We start from the raw sequence: 18983 nt of genomic DNA, 5'->3' as shown, positions 1-18983 counted from the left end.
AAGTCGGACTCGTTTCAGGTGAGAGTTGGCCTCCGCCAGGGCTGCGCTTTGTCACCAATCCTCTTTGTAGTATTTATGGACAGGATATCGAGGCGTAGTTGGGGTGGAGAGGGGTTGCAGTTTGGTGAGCTGGGGATCTCATCGCTGCTTTTTGCGGATGATGTGGTCCTGATGGCATCGTCGGCCTGTGACCTTCAGCACTCACTGGATCGGTTCGCAGCCGAGTGTGAAGCGGCTGGGATGAGGATCAGCACCTCTAAATCTGAGGCCATGGTTCTCAGCAGGAAACCGATGGAGTGCCTTCTCCAGGTAGGGAATGAGTCTTTACCCCAAGTGAAGGAGTTCAAGTACCTTGGGGTATTGTTCGCGAGTGAGGGGACAATGGAGCGGGAGATTGGTCGGAGAATCGGCGCAGCGGGTGCGGTATTACACTCAATCTATCGCACCGTTGTGACGAAAAGAGAGCTGAGCCAGAAGGCAAAGCTCTCAATCTACCGGTCAGTTTTCATTCCTACCCTCACCTATGGTCATGAAGGCTGGGTCATGACCGAAAGAACGAGATCCAGGGTACAAGCGGCCGAAATGGGTTTCCTCAGGAGGGTGGCTGGCGTCTCCCTTAGAGATAGGGTGAGAAGCTCAGTCATCCGTGAGGAGCTCGGAGTAGAGCCGCTGCTCCTTCGCGTCGAAAGGAGCCAGTTGAGGTGGTTCGGGCATCTGGTAAGGATGCCCCCTGGGCGCCTCCCTAGGGAGGTGTTCCAGGCACGTCCAGCTGGGAGGAGGCCTCGGGGAAGACCCAGGACTAGGTGGAGGGATTATATCTCCAACCTGGCCTGGGAACGCCTCGGGATCCCCCAGTCGGAGCTGGTTAATGTGGCTCGGGAAAGGGAAGTTTGGGGTCCCCTGCTGGAGCTGCTACCCCTGCGACCCGTTACCGGATAAGCGGAAGAAGATGGATGGATGGATTTTCTGGTTGGTTGGTCAAGTTGCTCCAAAATCACAAATTAAAGCCGTTTATTTTTCAAATTTATCTTTAAACCTTGATTTCCCCCTTAAAGTGTTAAACAGGTAGCTTCAAAAGGTTAAAAAAGCATGTCTTACTTTCTAACAATTTCACTGACAATGCTTGGACCATCACATACAATGGAAATGTTCTAGACATTTGGTATTTTTATAAGCACAAAATGTGTGTCAAACCATTCTGAATTATGTATTTTAGTGCTGCAGAGACGTCCCGGCCTACAAATCCTATCCTGGTACAGATCCTCGCTAAAATCACACGTTAATCATTTGAATTTCTTTTCATTTTCAATGAAAATGAGAATAATGTTCCAAAATGATCATTCCCTCCAATATCGTGAATCACATTGTAATCGCAATATCAGTCATAAATAATCATAATTAGATATTTTCTTCATATCGTGCAGCCCTAGTATGTGAGGCCTCTTCTGAGAGATGGTTTATTTCTACAAATGTATCTAAAAAGTTATTATGTGTTTACCTGAGCAGCTGTAGGACAGTGGTAAACACAGTTCTGATGGATGGTTTTCATGTGTTTGATGATATGCCCAGAGCTGATGACCCAGCCAACCTGAAAAGAAAAAAACAGGTCATTATAACAATGTGTAGTAAAGAAGAATACATTACTGAAAAACTCAGATATCTCAAATCTGAGCATTACCTTCCAGCCAGTAGCACTGAAGGTCTTTCCACCACTGCCAATGGTGATGGTTCGTTCCCACATGCCAGGAAGGCTGGCTGTCAATATATTACTATAATATATTAATAATGCAGCTTTATACTTTTTTGTGCATTCTGTTGAACTCTGGCTCTATCTCACCTATCTTTACATGCTTGTTTCCATCATAAGTCAGCCACTCGTACACCTCATCACTGATGCACAGCACGTCATGTTTGATACACAGATCAGCAATCATTTGGAGCTCTTCAGTCTTGTAAACCTGTTATGGACATATATGCATGACAGGTGTTTATGTGCAAGAACACAATTTATTCAGCTGGCTTTAAAAAGGAACACTACATTGGTAATTATCTTACCTTGCCCAGTGGGTTGTTGGGAGTGTTGATAACAATGGCTTTTGTGCGTGGAGTGAATTTACTGGCCAGCTCCTCAGCAGAAAGAACCCAATCTCCACTTGACAGGACAGCACTTCCCTCAACTTTCTTGAATTTATCAAAAGAAAATAAAAGGTTGATATTTACTTCTTTTAAAGTACACATACACAAAGACAAAGGTAACATTGTTTTAAAGGTGCTCTAAGCGATGTCACAACATTTTTTGTCACATACAGCAAACATCTCACTATCCACTAGCTGTCTGTCCCCTGCACACACTGTAAAAAAAAATGCAGTCTCTGTAGACAGCCCGGGCTCCACAAACGGCAACAAAAACAAACTGCGCCAACCTGCACCACGAAACATAACAAACCAGCCAATAACCGACAAGAAGGATTTGGGGGTGGGGGTTGGAGGGTTTAGTGCGCGGAAGGGAGGGGACGGGATGAGGAGGAGGGAGGGGTGAGCTAGCCTCCAGTTTGTTTGACAATACTTTGAACGTCAACAAAAAGTGACCTCACCCAACATCACTTAGAGCCCCTTTTCACCGGTTCATTGTTGAATCTATTATGTAAAAAAAAAAAAAAGTTAAACACTTACTGGCCTCAGAGGCACATAAACTGCCTTTCCTCCAACCATCTTCACCATTGGCTGGTAGCAGTTAAAAAACGGTTCAACAATTATGACCTGAAAGACAAATTTCACCATGTTTTATCAGAGTCACACACACACACACACACGCACGCACGCACGCACGCACGCACGCACGCACGCACGCACGCACGCACGCACACACACACACACACACACACACACACACACACACACACACACACACACACACACACAATCTACTAGCCAAATGCTGGTAAATTATGCAAGTGGCTGGTAGATTTGCTTCACTCACCAGCCAAAAAAAACCAATGGTAATCTATAGAATGACATTCACTAGCCATTTGGACTTGATGTGACTTGGATTGATTTTCATACCTCATTCCCTTCATCAATCAGAGCTTGAAATGCACAGAAGAGAGCCTGATAAGCTCCAACTGTGACCAGGACGTCTTCAAGAGGATCAATCTCATGTCCCACAATCCTACTGAAGAATTTAGCCAGACTTTTTACAAGAGGAGGATGGCCCTGAGGAAAGATATGACATGTAAACATAAGGGGGCTCTCACCATTTGTTCTGCAACCTGTTCCGAGTAAATAAAATACTTAAGACTCTCACCGTTTGTTCTATTTTGTACATTTGTCTGTTTGATACCTGCTACTGAACTAAACTTTCGCTTTCTGACTGACAGTAACATAAGTGTTCCCAAATATGCATTTCCACTTACAAAAGCTTGGGTATACTGGTGCATTTGAGGTCCTCCACTCACAGCTTTACAAAAAGCCTCCTGGACAAACTTGGGAGGGGAGAAGTCAGGAAATCCGTGTCCAAGGTTCACCACTTTGTAGTCGGCTGCCAGTTTTGTGAATTCCACCCTGTTGGTGCAAAACAGATCAGACACTGCAGTGCAGGTACCTAAATTACCAGTTCGAATTAAACAACCACAGGTATATGACCACAAATCATGTCCTGTAACAGTCATATTATGTTCCCTGCCTTTTGAGCCTCTGCAACCATTTCATCAAATCTAAATATTAATCAATTACTGTACAGACAAGTGAATAAGCAAATTAATATATTACAATTATAAATTATTTATTTTTGTGGAAATCATTGTTTAAATCAAAATCTTTAGTGCAAACTGTTCAGAACTGTCAATGAGTGAGTTAAAGTCATGGGCCAGTTCACCCAAATTACAAGAAACTAAAAAGTCATGCAGGTTTTTCTAGACATATCTATCTAGCAGATGTGTTAATAATTGCACCACCTATGTCTATGGTAACGTTACCACCCCCATGCTCCACCAATCATTAAAGCGGTAATAAAACGGGAACACGGTTGAGTTTAGACTCTGTCACTCTCAGCAGAGGTTTATATGCAACATTAAAAGAAAAAGTGAAACCTACAGTACTCTATGTCCTCTTGTGTCAAATATCACTTACCAAACATTTTTATCGACACCTTCAGTTCTGCGTGCATTAAGTCGTCGTGACATTATTATCTGAAATAGACACATTTGTAAGTAAGCCAGAGTATGTCGCTCTAACGTAGCTAGTGCAGCTTAGAACTTGTTAATGTTAACGTTACCCATCTTATGATGGTTTCTAATTGAACTCTGAGGAGTTAACGTTATATTAGCGGCAAGCTTCCTGATTATTCCCATATCATCTATTATCTGATGCACTACAAATGTTTTGTATCTGCTGCTATTTATTTTTAAGTAAAGTAACTTACCAGTAAGCCGGTGATGTCCTCCCAACATGGATGTATAAATCCCCCCCTTTCCTTCAACCTCCTTATGTTTTCTTTTCTACATCCTGCATGGGCGGAGCTGCCTCCAGCTGCCTCCAGAAAACAACAAATATACTGAAAGACTCTTCCCACCCTGCCCACAGGCAGACGATACAGAACACTTAAAACACGCACCACTAGATTGTTGAACAGTTTTTACCCAAAGGCCATCACTACACTGAACACTACCATGAAATCATCCAGCTAACTAGGATTGTGCAATAAATTGTATCTATTTATGTTTACAGAATATGATGGCCATGCACCTGCTGATAGTGTGAGTGTTGGTGTGTGCGTGGAAGTGGAATGTACAAATGCTATTTATATAGTTTTTTTTTTAGTTTTTTTTTTTTTTACTTATTTATTGCTTGAGATCCGTCCTCACTTGGTGCAATGGAGTTTCGTTGTATTCTCTTACAATGACAATAAAAGGAATCTGAATCTAGTTACCAGCAACGTAACTCCAGTTCTATGAGTACATGCGTAGCTGTAGAGGGCGAAGCTATCAGCCACACACTGCTCAGTAGCACACTATACAATATAAGTGTGCACAATTAATATTACATAAAGACATTTGGGGAAATAAGAGAATTTGTTTTCTTTCCGAGAGAGGGTTAGTAACACTCAGGAATCTCCACTGGTTGCCTGGCAACCTCAAAATAGCTGAAACTGCGCCTAGTAAAAAAAGTGTGGCACATAATCTTCACCTTAAAAACACAATATCACTACTGCTACTAAGACATGTTAAATAGTGAGCTTTAGATGTTTGTGCTGGTAGGCAGATTTTGTTAGCTTTGGACATAGTCAGGATAACTGTTACCCATAGAAATAGAATTAGAGTAGAACAGACACTGAACAGTTTGCTGTGGTCTTTTGACTACTCCAAGAGAAATGCTGTATGTTGACAACACACGTCACACTCACTAGTTTGAGAACTCCTGTTTTAATTTTTCATTTAATGAATATAATTTGATGACTTAACCATAGATGGAGTTAACTGATTAATATGTATGAATCAGTTAAATTCAACAATCCTCAATTCCAGTGGTGGAATGTAGGCTAACAAAGTAGGCTACATTTACTCAAGTACTGTACTTAAGTACAAATTTGCGGTACTTGTACTTTACTTGAGCCTTCACTTTTCATGCCACTTACTTCTACTTCACTACATTTCAGAGAGAAATGTACTTTTTACCCCTTAATGCAGGACTTTTACTTGTAAAAAAGTATCTGTACAGTGTGGTAGTCTGGTATTAATACTTTTACTTTAAAGGTATAGTAAGTGATGTTAACCCAATACACTTTTTGTCGTTGTTTGGCAGTTGAGTTCAAATATCAACAATCTTTGCGCAGCATCGCTTACTACACCTTTAATACTGTGTAAATGGAAAACCAACAGAAAGGAGTGCACGAGCCACAAAACACTATTCCAGCCAATCAGCAACAGGCGGTGACAGTTGATGGTGGGGGAAGGGGGAGGCAGCATAGGGGAGCTAGTAGGTATCTGTCTGTGAATCTGGGGTGCAGTGCTTCTGGGTTGCAATTATTTGGCAGTTGAGTTCAAATATCAAATATTTGCGCAGCTTACTGTATCTTTAAAGGTGCTCTAGGGGATGTTGAGTGAGGTCACTTCTTGTTGATGTTCAAAGTATTTTTTTGTGCATTCTGTTGAACTCTGGCTCTATCTCACCTATCTTTACGTGCTTGTTTCCATCATAAGTCAACCACTCGTACACCTCATCAGTGATGCACAGCACGTCATGTTTGATACACAGATCAGCAATCATTTGGAACTCTTCAGTCTTGTAAACCTGTTATGGACATATATGCGTGACAGGTGTTTATGTGCAAGAACACATTTTATTCAGCTGGCTTTAAAAAGGAACACTACATTGGTAATTATCTTACCTTGCCCAGTGGGTTGTTGGGAGTGTTGATAACAATGGCTTTTGTGCTTGGAGTGAATTTACTGGCCAGCTCCTCAGCAGAAAGAACCCAATCTCCACTTGACAGGACAGCACTTCCCTCAACTTTCTTGAATTTATCAAAAGAAAATAAAAGGTTGATATTTACTTCTTTTAAAGTTCACATACACAAAGACAAAGGTAACATTGTTGTAAAAAAATACAGGAAGACATAGGTAACATTGTTTCAAAAAAATGTTTCATTGTTGAATCTATTATGTAAAAAAAATGTTAAACACGCACTGGCCTCAGAGGCACATAAACTGCCTTCCCTCCAACCATCTTCACCATTGGCTGGTAGCAGTCAAAGAACGGTTCAACAATTATGACCTGAAAGACAAATTTCACCATGTTTTATCAGAGTAACACACACACACACACACACACACACACACACACGCACACACCATCTACTAGCCACATGCTGGTAAATATGCAAGTGGCTGGTAGATTTGCTTCACTCACCAAAAAAAAAGACTCCCATATTTTAAAAACTAAATGTTGGCAAGTATGCAGTAGCCTATGCTGATTTCTGCGTGCGTGCATGTCATTGACAAATATAGGGAGGACATTCAACTGAAGTTGCATTAAATCAGGTTGTTTTAACCAAGATTATGCTGCAAGATGTTTTTTTTTCCAACTACATTTAAGTTCCCTGTTATAGACTGTATAACAGTATTAGAACAAGCAATATTAAAAATATTCAGTTTATTCCCATTAATTCCCGTTTATTCACGTTTATTCCCGTTAATTCCCATTAATTCCATTTAATTCCCATGGAAAGTTTCCAACTTTGAAAATTCCCGGAATTTTGCAACCCTATTTCTGACTGATAGAAACATAAGTGTTCCCAAATGTTTCCACTTACAAAAGCTTGGGTATACTGGTGCATTTGGGGTCCTCCACTCACAGCTTTACAAAAAGCCTCCTGAACAAACATTTGTTTGGCAGTTGAGTTCAAATATCAAATATTTGCGCAGCTAACTGTAAGCGATGTTGGGTGAGGTCACTTCTCTTTGACATTCGAAGTATTGTCAAACAAAACGGAGGCTAGCTCGCCCCTCCGTCCTACCCATCCCGTACCTCCCCGTCCCTTAACCCCCCAACCCCCACCCCCAACTCCTTCTTGTCGGTTATTGGCTGGAACACTGTTTATGTTTCGTGGTGCAGGTTGGCGCAGTTTGTTTTTGTTGCCGTTTGTGGAGCCTGAGCTGTAGCCTAAAAAACGCGTGACATCGCTTAGAGCACCTTTAAGTAAAGGATCTGAATACTTCTTCCACCACTGCTCAATTCCTCTTTTGCATCAAGGCAACAGACATATTGCTAAGCCACCTCTCCTTGCTACATTCATGACTCTCAAACGCAGAATAACTTTAGACAATTTGCTTCCTGTTAACACCAGCACACACATGCCCAGTGTATCAAATGGTCATGTGATATGCATTGTCAGTAGAGTGCGGATCAGGCCGCATTTTTAACACAGTTAAAATCTAATTTTTTTCTTATATTAATGACACATGTACGTTTGTTTGTGTGAAAAGCCCGCTTTTATTAAGCAACTGTAGGAAGGCATTTGGAAATGTCGACAGATGAGCGCATCAGCGCACACAGGGCAACAAGCGCACGTTAACACAGGTGCGCACCTACATGATAAGCTGTTTTAAATTTAAAATGTTCAATGCGTTATCGCGCTGAAGTTGTCCGAGCCCGACCCGAACCCTAACATCATTTCTTAATATCTGTCTGAACCCGGGCCGGCCCGGCCCGGTTCGGATATCCATCCTCTAGTTGTCAGGCGTGTTAATATAGACAGGGATCATTCCTGATACAATGCTTTGTGTGGGCGAAGATTGTTTTGGTTTCACAATGCCATTTAAACATAAAAATGAAAACATACAGTAGTAGTGTGGATGTAGCCTAACTGAAAGAAATGACCCTAACTGGAGGGGAAGGACCAAGCCAATATATAAAGAGAGAGCAGCTTCCCATCGGTGTGCCTATTACAAACTAACATTTGTCCTGTGTACAATACTGTAAGCCAGAGTGGGATTACAAAATTGCCACGAGATATATCAGCAAAGGATTAGCATCTCTTTCTCTTCCATCAATGAGTTGTAGAAATAAACATACAATATTCAAATGTAACATTTTAAGTAAACATTGACTTGCTTTGCATATTTAGCTGGTTCCAGTTGAGGAGTCAGTGGTTGGATTATACTGTCTTAGCACAATTCAGATAATGTGGGATACAATGTCACTGATAAGAGTATGTTTCATTGTCTGCACCATCTTCAAATACTGCATACCTGCCCTCTGGACTCCTCGATCTTTTCATGAAGTCTCTTGCGTAGTACATCTACTGTGGAGAAGTTGGACTCTACATTCCCTCCTTTAAGGAAGAAAAAAACAAAAACAAATGTGACTGCAGGAAACACTAAAACATTCTTAATAACAGGAGCAGAACGAGTAATGGATACACTTACTGTACCTTTAGGGGCCTGTGTTGTAGATCCGTTTATGCTCTGAGTTTTGGAGCCTTTCAGTTTCGCTGTGGCCGCTCCTTTCTGTGCTGCAGCAGAGGGTGAAGGCTTTTGTTGGGATTTAGAAGTCGCTGGTTTCTTATCGATGCCTTTTTCTTTGAAATTCTTCTTTTTATATGTAATTTTTTATTTTAATTTTTTTGTGTGGTTGTTGTTAGTGTTTTCAATTACTTGTATACCTATGTTGTTGTTTTATTTTGTCTGTCTGTTGGTGTTATTTGTGTAATGCTGGGCCTTTACGGCTTTGTACGGTTTGTCTTTTGGTTCAGTATTTGAAAAGAAGCAGGATTTGCGTTCCACAACAACTGTATTACTGTTTTTCTTATGCTTCATAATACAAATATTTGAAATGCTTCTTTTTACACTTTTTCTTTGGAGGACCCGTGTCATTTTTACCCTTGAAATAAGCTGCACACAGACAAACACGTGTATTAATAATCACATGTATGTCAATTAGACTGCAATGGTTCTGCAATTGTCATTAAAGCAACACTATTTAACTTTTGCCGCTTCGGTCCCTCTACAGGTTGTCTCATTGGAACTACAGCTGCAGCTAAAAGTTAAATAGTGTTGCTTTAAAGTTTAAGATTAGGAACGTAAATGTGCTTAGGCAACGCCATGAAATTGAAAAAAAAGTCAGTGCAGATCTGATGAATTTCTGTGACCAAAGGAGAAAAGCTCATAGTCGTCTTATTTGTTTAGAGACAAAAGCCAAAGACTGCTGATATTGTGGGTGACCCTTCCCCTCCAAAAGTGATGAAGTTTGCTGTACACTTGTAGCTTTCTGATCTACAAAACGTCACACACAAACCAATTTCAAGCATAAAATCATATAATATAATGAATTCCTTTATTATTCAGGGTTTTTTTTATATTGCAGTTATAATTGTCACACTGGTGACGTTGTTTTACCATTTCCTCATGGCTGCAACTGACGATCACTTTGACATCAATCTGTTTTTTCCTTTCATTAATCTACTCCTCTGGCACCACCTACAGCCTGTAGTGCGATTTGCAAAAATCCACAGCTCCCTGTTCAGATGGTTTGCAATCTGCGTTTCAAAATAAAAGTATTTTTATTATGGTTGTTTTACGGCATTATGGCATAAAATATAAGTGTTGGTACCTCTTTACATACAGTCTATTCTGAGGTCTCTTAACACACAACTGGGACTTCCTAGAGGTATAACCTCTACATTTTTTGTTTTTGTCCCTCTTTACATCAATTAAGACTTAATTTCCTATTTTTAAAAGGAAATTTAAGACCTATCTTTTTGGCTTTTATGGAGTAATGTTAGCCTTATTTTTATTTATCTATTTACATTTTTTGTTGTTGTAACCTTAGTCCTACTAGTACATTCAAATGTTTTTTTACAAACAAAAATTACTTTTTGTGCAGGCAAAGTTTTCCACTATTTATGCACACAAAACAGAATGGGATTGGAATTTATTTGTCAAAGTCCTTTCTGTGTTCTGGGCTGTAGAATGTAGAGATGGGGAATCATTGCTAAACCCTGCAGAAAAAAACAATGTTTTTATTTATTTATATAGTGTTTTAGCGATTGGTGCAGGGTTGTGTGGCGGCATTTATAATCCCCCTTGGTGCTAGCAGAGCCTCAAACAACATACAAGAAAGAAATCAAAGCCCCTTGAATGAGAGGCGAAACATCCAGACCAAGTCCAGTTGCCCTTGACTCAACCCTTTTTTGGCTAACACTCAGTTAAGGTTACTGCAACTCTTTAAATCTCAAATTTACCTTAAATCAAGACACTTCTTGACTGTGTATCTAAATTGCTGTTAAGTTGATGTTCCTACTGTTTCAAACTGTTTGTTGACACCCACAAACTCTAATATACACTTTCCTTTACAAGGCATGAGCCAATGAAGCTATACAGCAGAGAAGAGAAACACTAAAACAGAGAATGTGGATTTATTACAGCTTTATTAAACTTTGATTTAGGACAATTATCTCTGCAGATACAATGTGACATACAATAGGAGGACATCATTTAAGATAAAAGATACATCCTTTAGAAACATTCAGTGTTTTCACAATTGCAGTATATGGAGAAAATGAAAGTGGACGTTGTCTTTAAGTACCCCACTGTGACATAAACACACACAGAAACACTGAATATGGCTCATTTTAACTGAGGAGGCAACCCATGCCGGGTTAAGCAGCCTGATGAAATCTGAATGGACGGGTAAGGCTGCTTTCACACCAAATCAGGTCTTGCGGGGATTAGTGCAGGGTTGTGCGGCGGCATTTGTGTCACCATTGTTTCACACAGTGCTAGCATTTTACAGCATGTTACACTCCATAGCGTTTTTGTCTGATCGTTGCTTCGACGGTTATGTGATTGACCACCTCAGCATGTCGTTGAGTTGTGTTTCTCCAAAAGTTTATTCCCTTTCTACTTTTTGGCACATTTTTTGTGTGCATCCCCTGCAGTCTCCGCCGCCTGATTTGGTGTTAACGCAGACTAATGCTTCTCATCCTGGGTGATTTTACTGTCCCTGACTCCACTTAATCAAGATGTCCTCTGCTGCATCCAGGGTGGAGTCCTCCTATTGGACCAAGAGAGAGAGTGTAAGTCAAAGAGCGAGGCAGCGGACACATTACAGGGTTTTTCCTGCATATAGGAATTTTTGGCGCCCCCCCAAAGAGGTTTTAGCCAGCCCCAAAAGACCACCAGTGCTAAAATGAGAAGAATTGAGAAAAAAAATAGCAATTCAAATCTCCTCTAAGTGTGTTTATCAGCAATTTACCAAACAACTGTTGAACAAGCACAACATAAACTTGAATAGGAGCGCTAATCTCAGTTTTACCATCCAGAGTCGGGCTATCCAGACTCTCGATGATTTTAAAAAGGTAGAATTTAAATATTAATATTAAGCCCTGCATTACATTTATTTCAATTAGTAATGTTGAATTTACCTTGACGAAACAGAATCGGATGTATTTGTCAAACTCCTTGCTGTGCTCTGGACTGTAGAATGCAGAGACGGGGATTGTTGCTAAACCCTGCAAAAAAAGCCAAACTATATAGTTAAAGAATTCAGTTAAACCAGAAGCACAATATTCTAAATACATCACCATACACAAGAAAAATATAAATGTTGCACAAAAACACCAATCCAATCTAGGGTTATGCCGATGGACGATATCATTGTGATGTCGGTCAGCCACGCCCCCCACCCTGTCAGACACACACTAATCCTAGTCGCGGGCGCTGGACAGGAAATTGACAACTGCGTTGGTCTTAAACTAGCAAAGACACATAGGGCTTTGCGCTGTGCTGCGCAGGGTGCAAGATAGGGCCCCTTAAATGGAAGATACTTTTTTTTTTTCCCTTACGTGCAACCTATTTGTGAAAAGACCATCGCTTTGAGCAGACTGGATTGGCTGTAGTGATAGTCTCTCTCTCTCTCTCTCTCTCCCTGTCAGTAGTAGCTCACACTACCTGGACTAGTAACGTGTCAGCATGCGGTAAGGTCATGCTCTGCGTCTCGGCTTGGACACAGCGGTCTCGAGCGAGAGAGAAAAGGCGTTAACGCTATCACACTTTCCTTTCTCCCCTCATTGTAGAGTTCAGATTCTCTGCCCGAGCCCGAACTGATCTGTTTACCCACACTATTCGGCTGAGGGAGCTAGGGTCGAGTTGTTTTTGTTTTTTTACGTTTCTTCATTCCATTCTGAATAAACAAACAGCAAAGTTACATGTTTTGTCCTTGTTGCATTATTCATTAAGATAATTCTAAACAGATTTCTGTAGTTCAAACAACTCGGAATTGTAGTTGAGAACGTCATTTATAACGGCCCACGTATTAAAAAAATTGTCGGGTTTAAATCGGGCTCGGGCTCATAATTACAGTTGATGTGTCGGGCTCGGACACAACGTGCACATGCTCGGGTAGGGTCGGGCTTGATTTTTTGGGCCCGCTCTAAGCTCTACCTCACTGGACTAAGTTTGTGGACACTACTGTGTGCGTGCATCAATAAGTAAGTCTGATGTCCAGTGGGTAAGGGACGATGTTATGTAGGATTTATGAATGTATGTTAGCAACAGTAGGCTAATTCACGAAGGTCCTATTTTATGTGTGAGCTAATACTGAGCATCTGTTCATGTGCGCTGCAAGAGTTATGTTTGTTTATTGAATGCTTTATTCAGTGCAAATATAACCGAGAATGTAGTTTAATCTCAGTAATGACGGTGTATTAGGTTATTACTGTCGCTCTGTTAAAGGCAAACGTTCCACTGTACTGTCGTTATGCAGATCACGGAGATCTGATTGAGTCTAGACTTTACCGTAGTTAAAGTGAAAGTGGGTCGAGTTGTAATGTACTGCCCCTACCAGCAGGCGGCAGCATAGCCATGTAATACTGTCCATTTACAGAGGGCATTTAAATGTACGTCTGATCGTTTCTATGTTAACTGTTAGCTCATAGTAGTAGAAAAAAAATATTTATGTAAAGAGATATAGTAAAATAAACTAGTGCTATAAGTGCTTGCTTACCCCACCCCCCACAACGATATCATCGTCCATCGCAATGTTTTACTGTAAACATCGTCAACTGCCAGTTTAGGGGACATCGCCCAACCCTAATCCAATCACTTTTTCTTTCCTTTAAAACAAAACTACATCTTTTGTTTTATTGCTTTAAAGAGAATCCATTTATCTGTCTTAAATACAGTCCAATAAAATATTAATGGAATGCTTTATATTTACCTTCTCTTTAGTTAACCACTTAACAAATCTGAAGTCATTGGGTTCATCCTTAGTGCTCTGGTCGTTTAAGTCCACCTCTGTCAAAAAAGAAAGAGGTAAACATAAGTTAGACGGCACTAATCAGAGAATAAAGTGAAAAAATGAAGGTTTTATTTCAAGAAATGATGGATGCAGGTGTTTGTTCTTCACTCACTGACAGAGGAGATGTCTGCGATCATAAAATATCCTCCTTCTGGCATGATGGGCTGCAAACCCACACTCTCCAGACACAAAGCCAGCTTCTTCCTCTTCTGCTGCAACATCGCAGGCAGCTGCTGGAAGTAGCTCTCTGGAGTCCCAAACAGCTGGTATTCTCTCTCAAATCCACAAGCTACTGCCTCCTGGTGAAGCAGGAGAGGATGAAAAGACCAAAATGGGCCATAAGAATCGTGACACATGTAGATTTGATATCCTCTACATTTTCTGGTTGGTTGGTCAAGTTGCTCCAAAATCACAAATTAAAGCCATAGAGAACATATTTATTTTTCAAATTCATCTTTAAACCTTGATTTCCCCCTTAAAGTGTTACATAGGTAGCTTCAAAAAGGTTAAAAAAAAAACATGTCTTACTTTCTAACAATTTCACTGACAATGGAAATGTTCTAGACATTTGGTATTTTTCTAAGCAGTGGTATTGATGCTGAAATTCAAAATCAAAGTTCCTGGACTATGGCCATAATTGCACATACATTCCAAGAGGAGGAACCAAATTTCTTACAGTATGTGATAGGGCTGCCCAATTAATTTTTATCGAAATCACAATATGGACTAAGGAAATATCCAAATCGCAATATTTGTTAAAGGTCCCATGACATGGTGCTCTTTGGATGTTTTTATATAGACCTTAGTGGTACCCTAATACTGTATCTGAAGTCTCTTTCCTGAAATTCAGCCTTGGTGCAGAATTACAGCCACTAGAGCCAGTCCCACAATGAGCTTTCCTTAGTATGTGCCATTTCTGTGTCTGTAGCTATTGAGGAGGAGAGAGGGGGGGCAAGGTGGAGGGTGGGGGTGTGGCCTTGACCAATTGCCACTTTGCTCATTTGAAAGTAGGGCTGAACGATTTTTGAAAATAATCTAATTGCGATTTTTTTTCCCAAATATTGCGATTCAATATTCGATAATTTTTTTAAGCTCTTTGTCTTCTGTATTATTCAAGAAAGACAAACAATAAATCATTGTATAGTATGAACACACAATTACACACTAGACAGTTAAATAAGGAAAAATAAAACACACACACACACACTTTTTTTTACAGTGCACAGAGAGGAGCTGCCTCCAGCCCCTCCCCCTCGTGAAGTTACGTGCTGCCGTGTGCACTTGTTCAGAGAGGCTATCGTTGTGTTAGCTAGTTGCTGGTGTTTTTGCCGTGGGATTAACTGTACTAATAAAACTGTTGAAACCCCGCGGCCACGCTGCCGTGAAAGCTCCCCGAACATCATTTATCAGTCTGCTTGTTACCCCTCTCAGTGGCAGCTCCTCCACTCATATCTTTATAACGGAGCTAGCTAACTGCTAACCGGAGCTAACCGCTAATCAGAGCTAGTCGTTGCTAACCGAGCCTTGAGTTCTGTGTGCCTGTATCCATTAACTGCATGTATGGACTCGAGCCCGAATAAAACCCTTCATTTTATTAAAATGGCTGTAAAAGTTTTAAACTACAACTCAGTTGTTTGAATGACAGAAATCTGCTCAAGGTACGACGTAGCGTTAGCGTGCTAAGTTGATGCTTTCTCTACGGAGTGCAGACTGATTTGCTCTCGCGAGTCATGTGACCAAATCGCAGCCTTTGCGATTAGGAAATCGCATTTTAACATATCGCAAATGCAATTAATCGTTCAGCCCTATTTGAAAGCCATGATGTCTCTCTCTCATGGGCGGGCCAAATTCTCTGGCAAAGCAGAGAAAGGGGAGGTAACCTTCCTCCTTATGACCTCATAAGGAGGAGATTCCAGATCGGCCCATCTGAGCTTTCATTTTCTCAAAGGCAGAGAAGGATACCCAGGGCTCGGTTTACACCTATCACCATTTCTAGCCAATGGGGGACCATAGGCAGGCTAGGGGAACTTACATTAATGTTAAACAACCTCATAAAGTGAAATTTTCATGCCATGGGACCTTTAAAGGCCAAATGTGTGTCAAACCATTCTGAATTATGTATTTTGGTGCTGCAGAGACGTCCCGGCCTACAAATCCTATCCTGGTACAGATCCTCGCTAAAAATCACCCGTTAATCATTTGAATTTCTTTTCATTTTCAATGAAAATGAGAATAATGTTACAAAATGATCATTCCCTCCAATATCGTGAGTCACATTGTAATCGCAATATCAGTCATAAATAATCATAATTAGATATTTTCTTCATATCGTGCAGCCCTAGTATGTGAGGCCTCTTCTGAGAGATGGTTTATTTCTACAAATGTATCTAAAAAGTTATTATGTGTTTACCTGAGCAGCTGTAGGACAGTGGTAAACACAGTTCTGATGGATGGTTTTCATGTGTTTGATGATATGCCCAGAGCTGATGACCCAGCCAACCTGAAAAGAAAAAAACAGGTCATTATAACAATGTGTAGTAAAGAAGAATACATTACTGAAAAACTCAGATATCTCAAATCTGAGCATTACCTTCCAGCCAGTAGCACTGAAGGTCTTTCCACCACTGCCAATGGTGATGGTTCGTTCCCACATGCCAGGAAGGCTGGCTGTCAATATATTACTATAATATATTAATAATGCAGCTTTATACTTTTTTGTGCATTCTGTTGAACTCTGGCTCTATCTCACCTATCTTTACATGCTTGTTTCCATCATAAGTCAGCCACTCGTACACCTCATCACTGATGCACAGCACGTCATGTTTGATACACAGATCAGCAATCATTTGGAGCTCTTCAGTCTTGTAAACCTGTTATGGACATATATGCATGACAGGTGTTTATGTGCAAGAACACAATTTATTCAGCTGGCTTTAAAAAGGAACACTACATTGGTAATTATCTTACCTTGCCCAGTGGGTTGTTGGGAGTGTTGATAACAATGGCTTTTGTGCGTGGAGTGAATTTACTGGCCAGCTCCTCAGCAGAAAGAACCCAATCTCCACTTGACAGGACAGCACTTCCCTCAACTTTCTTGAATTTATCAAAAGAAAATAAAGGTTGATATTTACTTCTTTTAAAAGTACACATACAAAGACAAAGGTAACATTGTTTAAAAAAAAAAAAAGTCATTGTTGAATGTATTATGTAAAAAAAAAATGTTAAACACTTACTGGCCTCAGAGGCACATAAACTGCCTTTCCTCCAACCATCTTCACCATTGGCTGGTAGCAGTCAAAGAACGGTTCAACAATTATGACCTGAAAGACAAATTTCACCATGTTTTAGGTCAGGGTACTAAAGTATAATCCGTTTTAAACCAAAAATGAAAAAAAGAAACCCCGAAAAAACGGGTCGATGTTTCATTTTTGGTTTCAAACAAGACAAATTTCATCATGTTTTATCAGACGCACGCACCATCTACTAGCCAAATGCTGGTAAATATGCAAGTGGCTGGTAGATTTGCTTCACTCACCAGCCAAAAAAAAAAAACAATGGTAATCTACAGAATAACATTCACTAGCCATTTGGCTGGTTCACAAAAAAGTTAATTTTGGACCCTGCCCACAATATTCAAATGTTTGTACATTATTTTGCTATTTTCTGCTTTGCTTATTATTGCTGCACTGTACAGCAGTTGGACTTGATGTGACTTGGATTGATTTTCATACCTCATCCCCTTCATCAATCAGAGCTTGAAATGCACAGAAGAGAGCCTGATAAGCTCCAACTGTGACCAGGACGTCTTCAAGAGGATCAATCTCATGTCCCACAATCCTACTGAAGAATTTAGCCAGACTTTTTACAAGAGGAGGATGGCCCTGAGGAAAGATATGACATGTAAACATAAGGGGGCTCTCACCATTTGTTCCGCAACCTGTTCAGAGTAAAGAAAATACTTAAGACTCTCACCGTTTGTTCTATTTTGTACATTTGTCTGTTTGATACCTGCTACTGAACTAAACTTTCGCTTTCTGACTGACAGAAACATAAGTGTTCCCAAATGTGCATTTCCACTTACAAAAGCTCGGGTATACTGGTGCATTTGAGGTCCTCCACTCACAGCTTTACAAAAAGCCTCCTGGACAAACTTGGGAGGGGAGAAGTCAGGAAATCCTTGTCCAAGGTTCACCACTTTGTAGTCGGCTGCCAGTTTTGTGAATTCCACCCTGTTGGTGCAAAACAGATCAGACACTGCAGTGCAGGTACCTAAATTACCAGTTCGAATTAAACAACCACAGGTATATGACCACAAATCATGTCCTGTAACAGTCATATTATGTTCCCTGCCTTTTGAGCTTCTGCAACCGTTTCATCAAATCTAAATATTGAACAATTACAGACAAGTGAATAAGAAAATGAATATATTACAATTATAAATTATTTATTTTTGTGGAAATCATTGTTTAAATCTAAAGTGCAAACTGTTCAGAACTGTCAATGAGTGAGTTAAAGTCATGGGCCAGTTCACCCAAATTACAAGAAACTAAAAAGTCATGCAGGTTTTTCTAGACATATCTATCTAGCAGATGTGTTAATAATGCACCACCTATGTCTATGGTAACGTTACCACCCCCATGCTCCACCAATCATTAAAGCGGTAATAAAACGGGAACACGGTTGAGTTTAGACTCTGTCACTCTCAGCAGAGGTTTATATGCAACATTAAAAGAAAAAGTGAAACCTACAGTACTCTATGTCCTCTTGTGTCAAATATCACTTACCAAACATTTTTATCGACACCTTCAGTTCTGCGTGCATTAAGTCGTCGTGACATTATTATCTGAAATAGACACATTTGTAAGTAAGCCAGAGTATGTCGCTCTAACGTAGCTAGTGCAGCTTAGAACTTGTTAATGTTAACGTTACCCATCTTATGATGGTTTCTAATTGAACTCTGAGGAGTTAACGTTATATTAGCGGCAAGCTTCCTGATTATTCCCATATCATCTATTATCTGATGCACTACAAATGGTTTTTTTTAATGTTTCGTTTCTATCTGCTGCTATTTATTTTTAAGTAAAGTAATTTACCAGTAAGCAGGTGATGTCCTCCCGAGGATGTATAAATCCCAAATCCCCCCCCTTTCCTTCAACCTCCTTATGTTTTCTTTTATACTTCCTGCATGG

General features: G+C 40.3%; 1 protein-coding gene across 3 annotated transcripts in view; it reads right to left on the bottom strand.

Annotated features, from left to right (window-relative positions):
* Positions 1–18983, bottom strand: part of kyat1 (kynurenine aminotransferase 1) — a 23981-nt gene extending 4998 nt beyond the window's left edge. The window contains exons 1-13 of one of the 3 annotated variants that reach the window (XM_031317709.2): positions 18888–18983; positions 18579–18637; positions 17876–18023; positions 17526–17675; positions 17028–17114; positions 16762–16887; positions 16544–16664; positions 16385–16461; positions 16205–16294; positions 13907–14093; positions 13714–13790; positions 11921–12007; positions 11412–11550 (exon numbers count right to left, since the gene is read on the bottom strand). In XM_031317709.2, coding sequence (XP_031173569.1) covers positions 11491–11550; positions 11921–12007; positions 13714–13790; positions 13907–14093; positions 16205–16294; positions 16385–16461; positions 16544–16664; positions 16762–16887; positions 17028–17114; positions 17526–17675; positions 17876–18023; positions 18579–18631 — 1263 coding nt within the window. In that variant the 5' untranslated portion in view covers positions 18632–18637; positions 18888–18983 and the 3' untranslated portion in view covers positions 11412–11490. Of the gene's footprint in view, positions 1–1498; positions 1589–1678; positions 1756–1837; positions 1959–2055; positions 2182–2673; positions 2761–3063; positions 3214–7309; positions 7367–11411; positions 11551–11920; positions 12008–13713; positions 13791–13906; positions 14094–16204; positions 16295–16384; positions 16462–16543; positions 16665–16761; positions 16888–17027; positions 17115–17525; positions 17676–17875; positions 18024–18578; positions 18638–18727 lie in introns of those variants that run through there. The other 2 variants (XM_031317707.2, XM_031317708.2) reach the window with 2 other exon arrangements.

This window comes from Sander lucioperca, chromosome 14, assembly GCF_008315115.2.
Source record: "Sander lucioperca isolate FBNREF2018 chromosome 14, SLUC_FBN_1.2, whole genome shotgun sequence".
Taxonomy (NCBI): Eukaryota; Metazoa; Chordata; class Actinopteri; order Perciformes; family Percidae; genus Sander; species Sander lucioperca.
The sequence above is the reverse complement of the archived record's forward strand: the minus strand, read 5'-3'. Positions and strand labels throughout refer to the sequence as shown.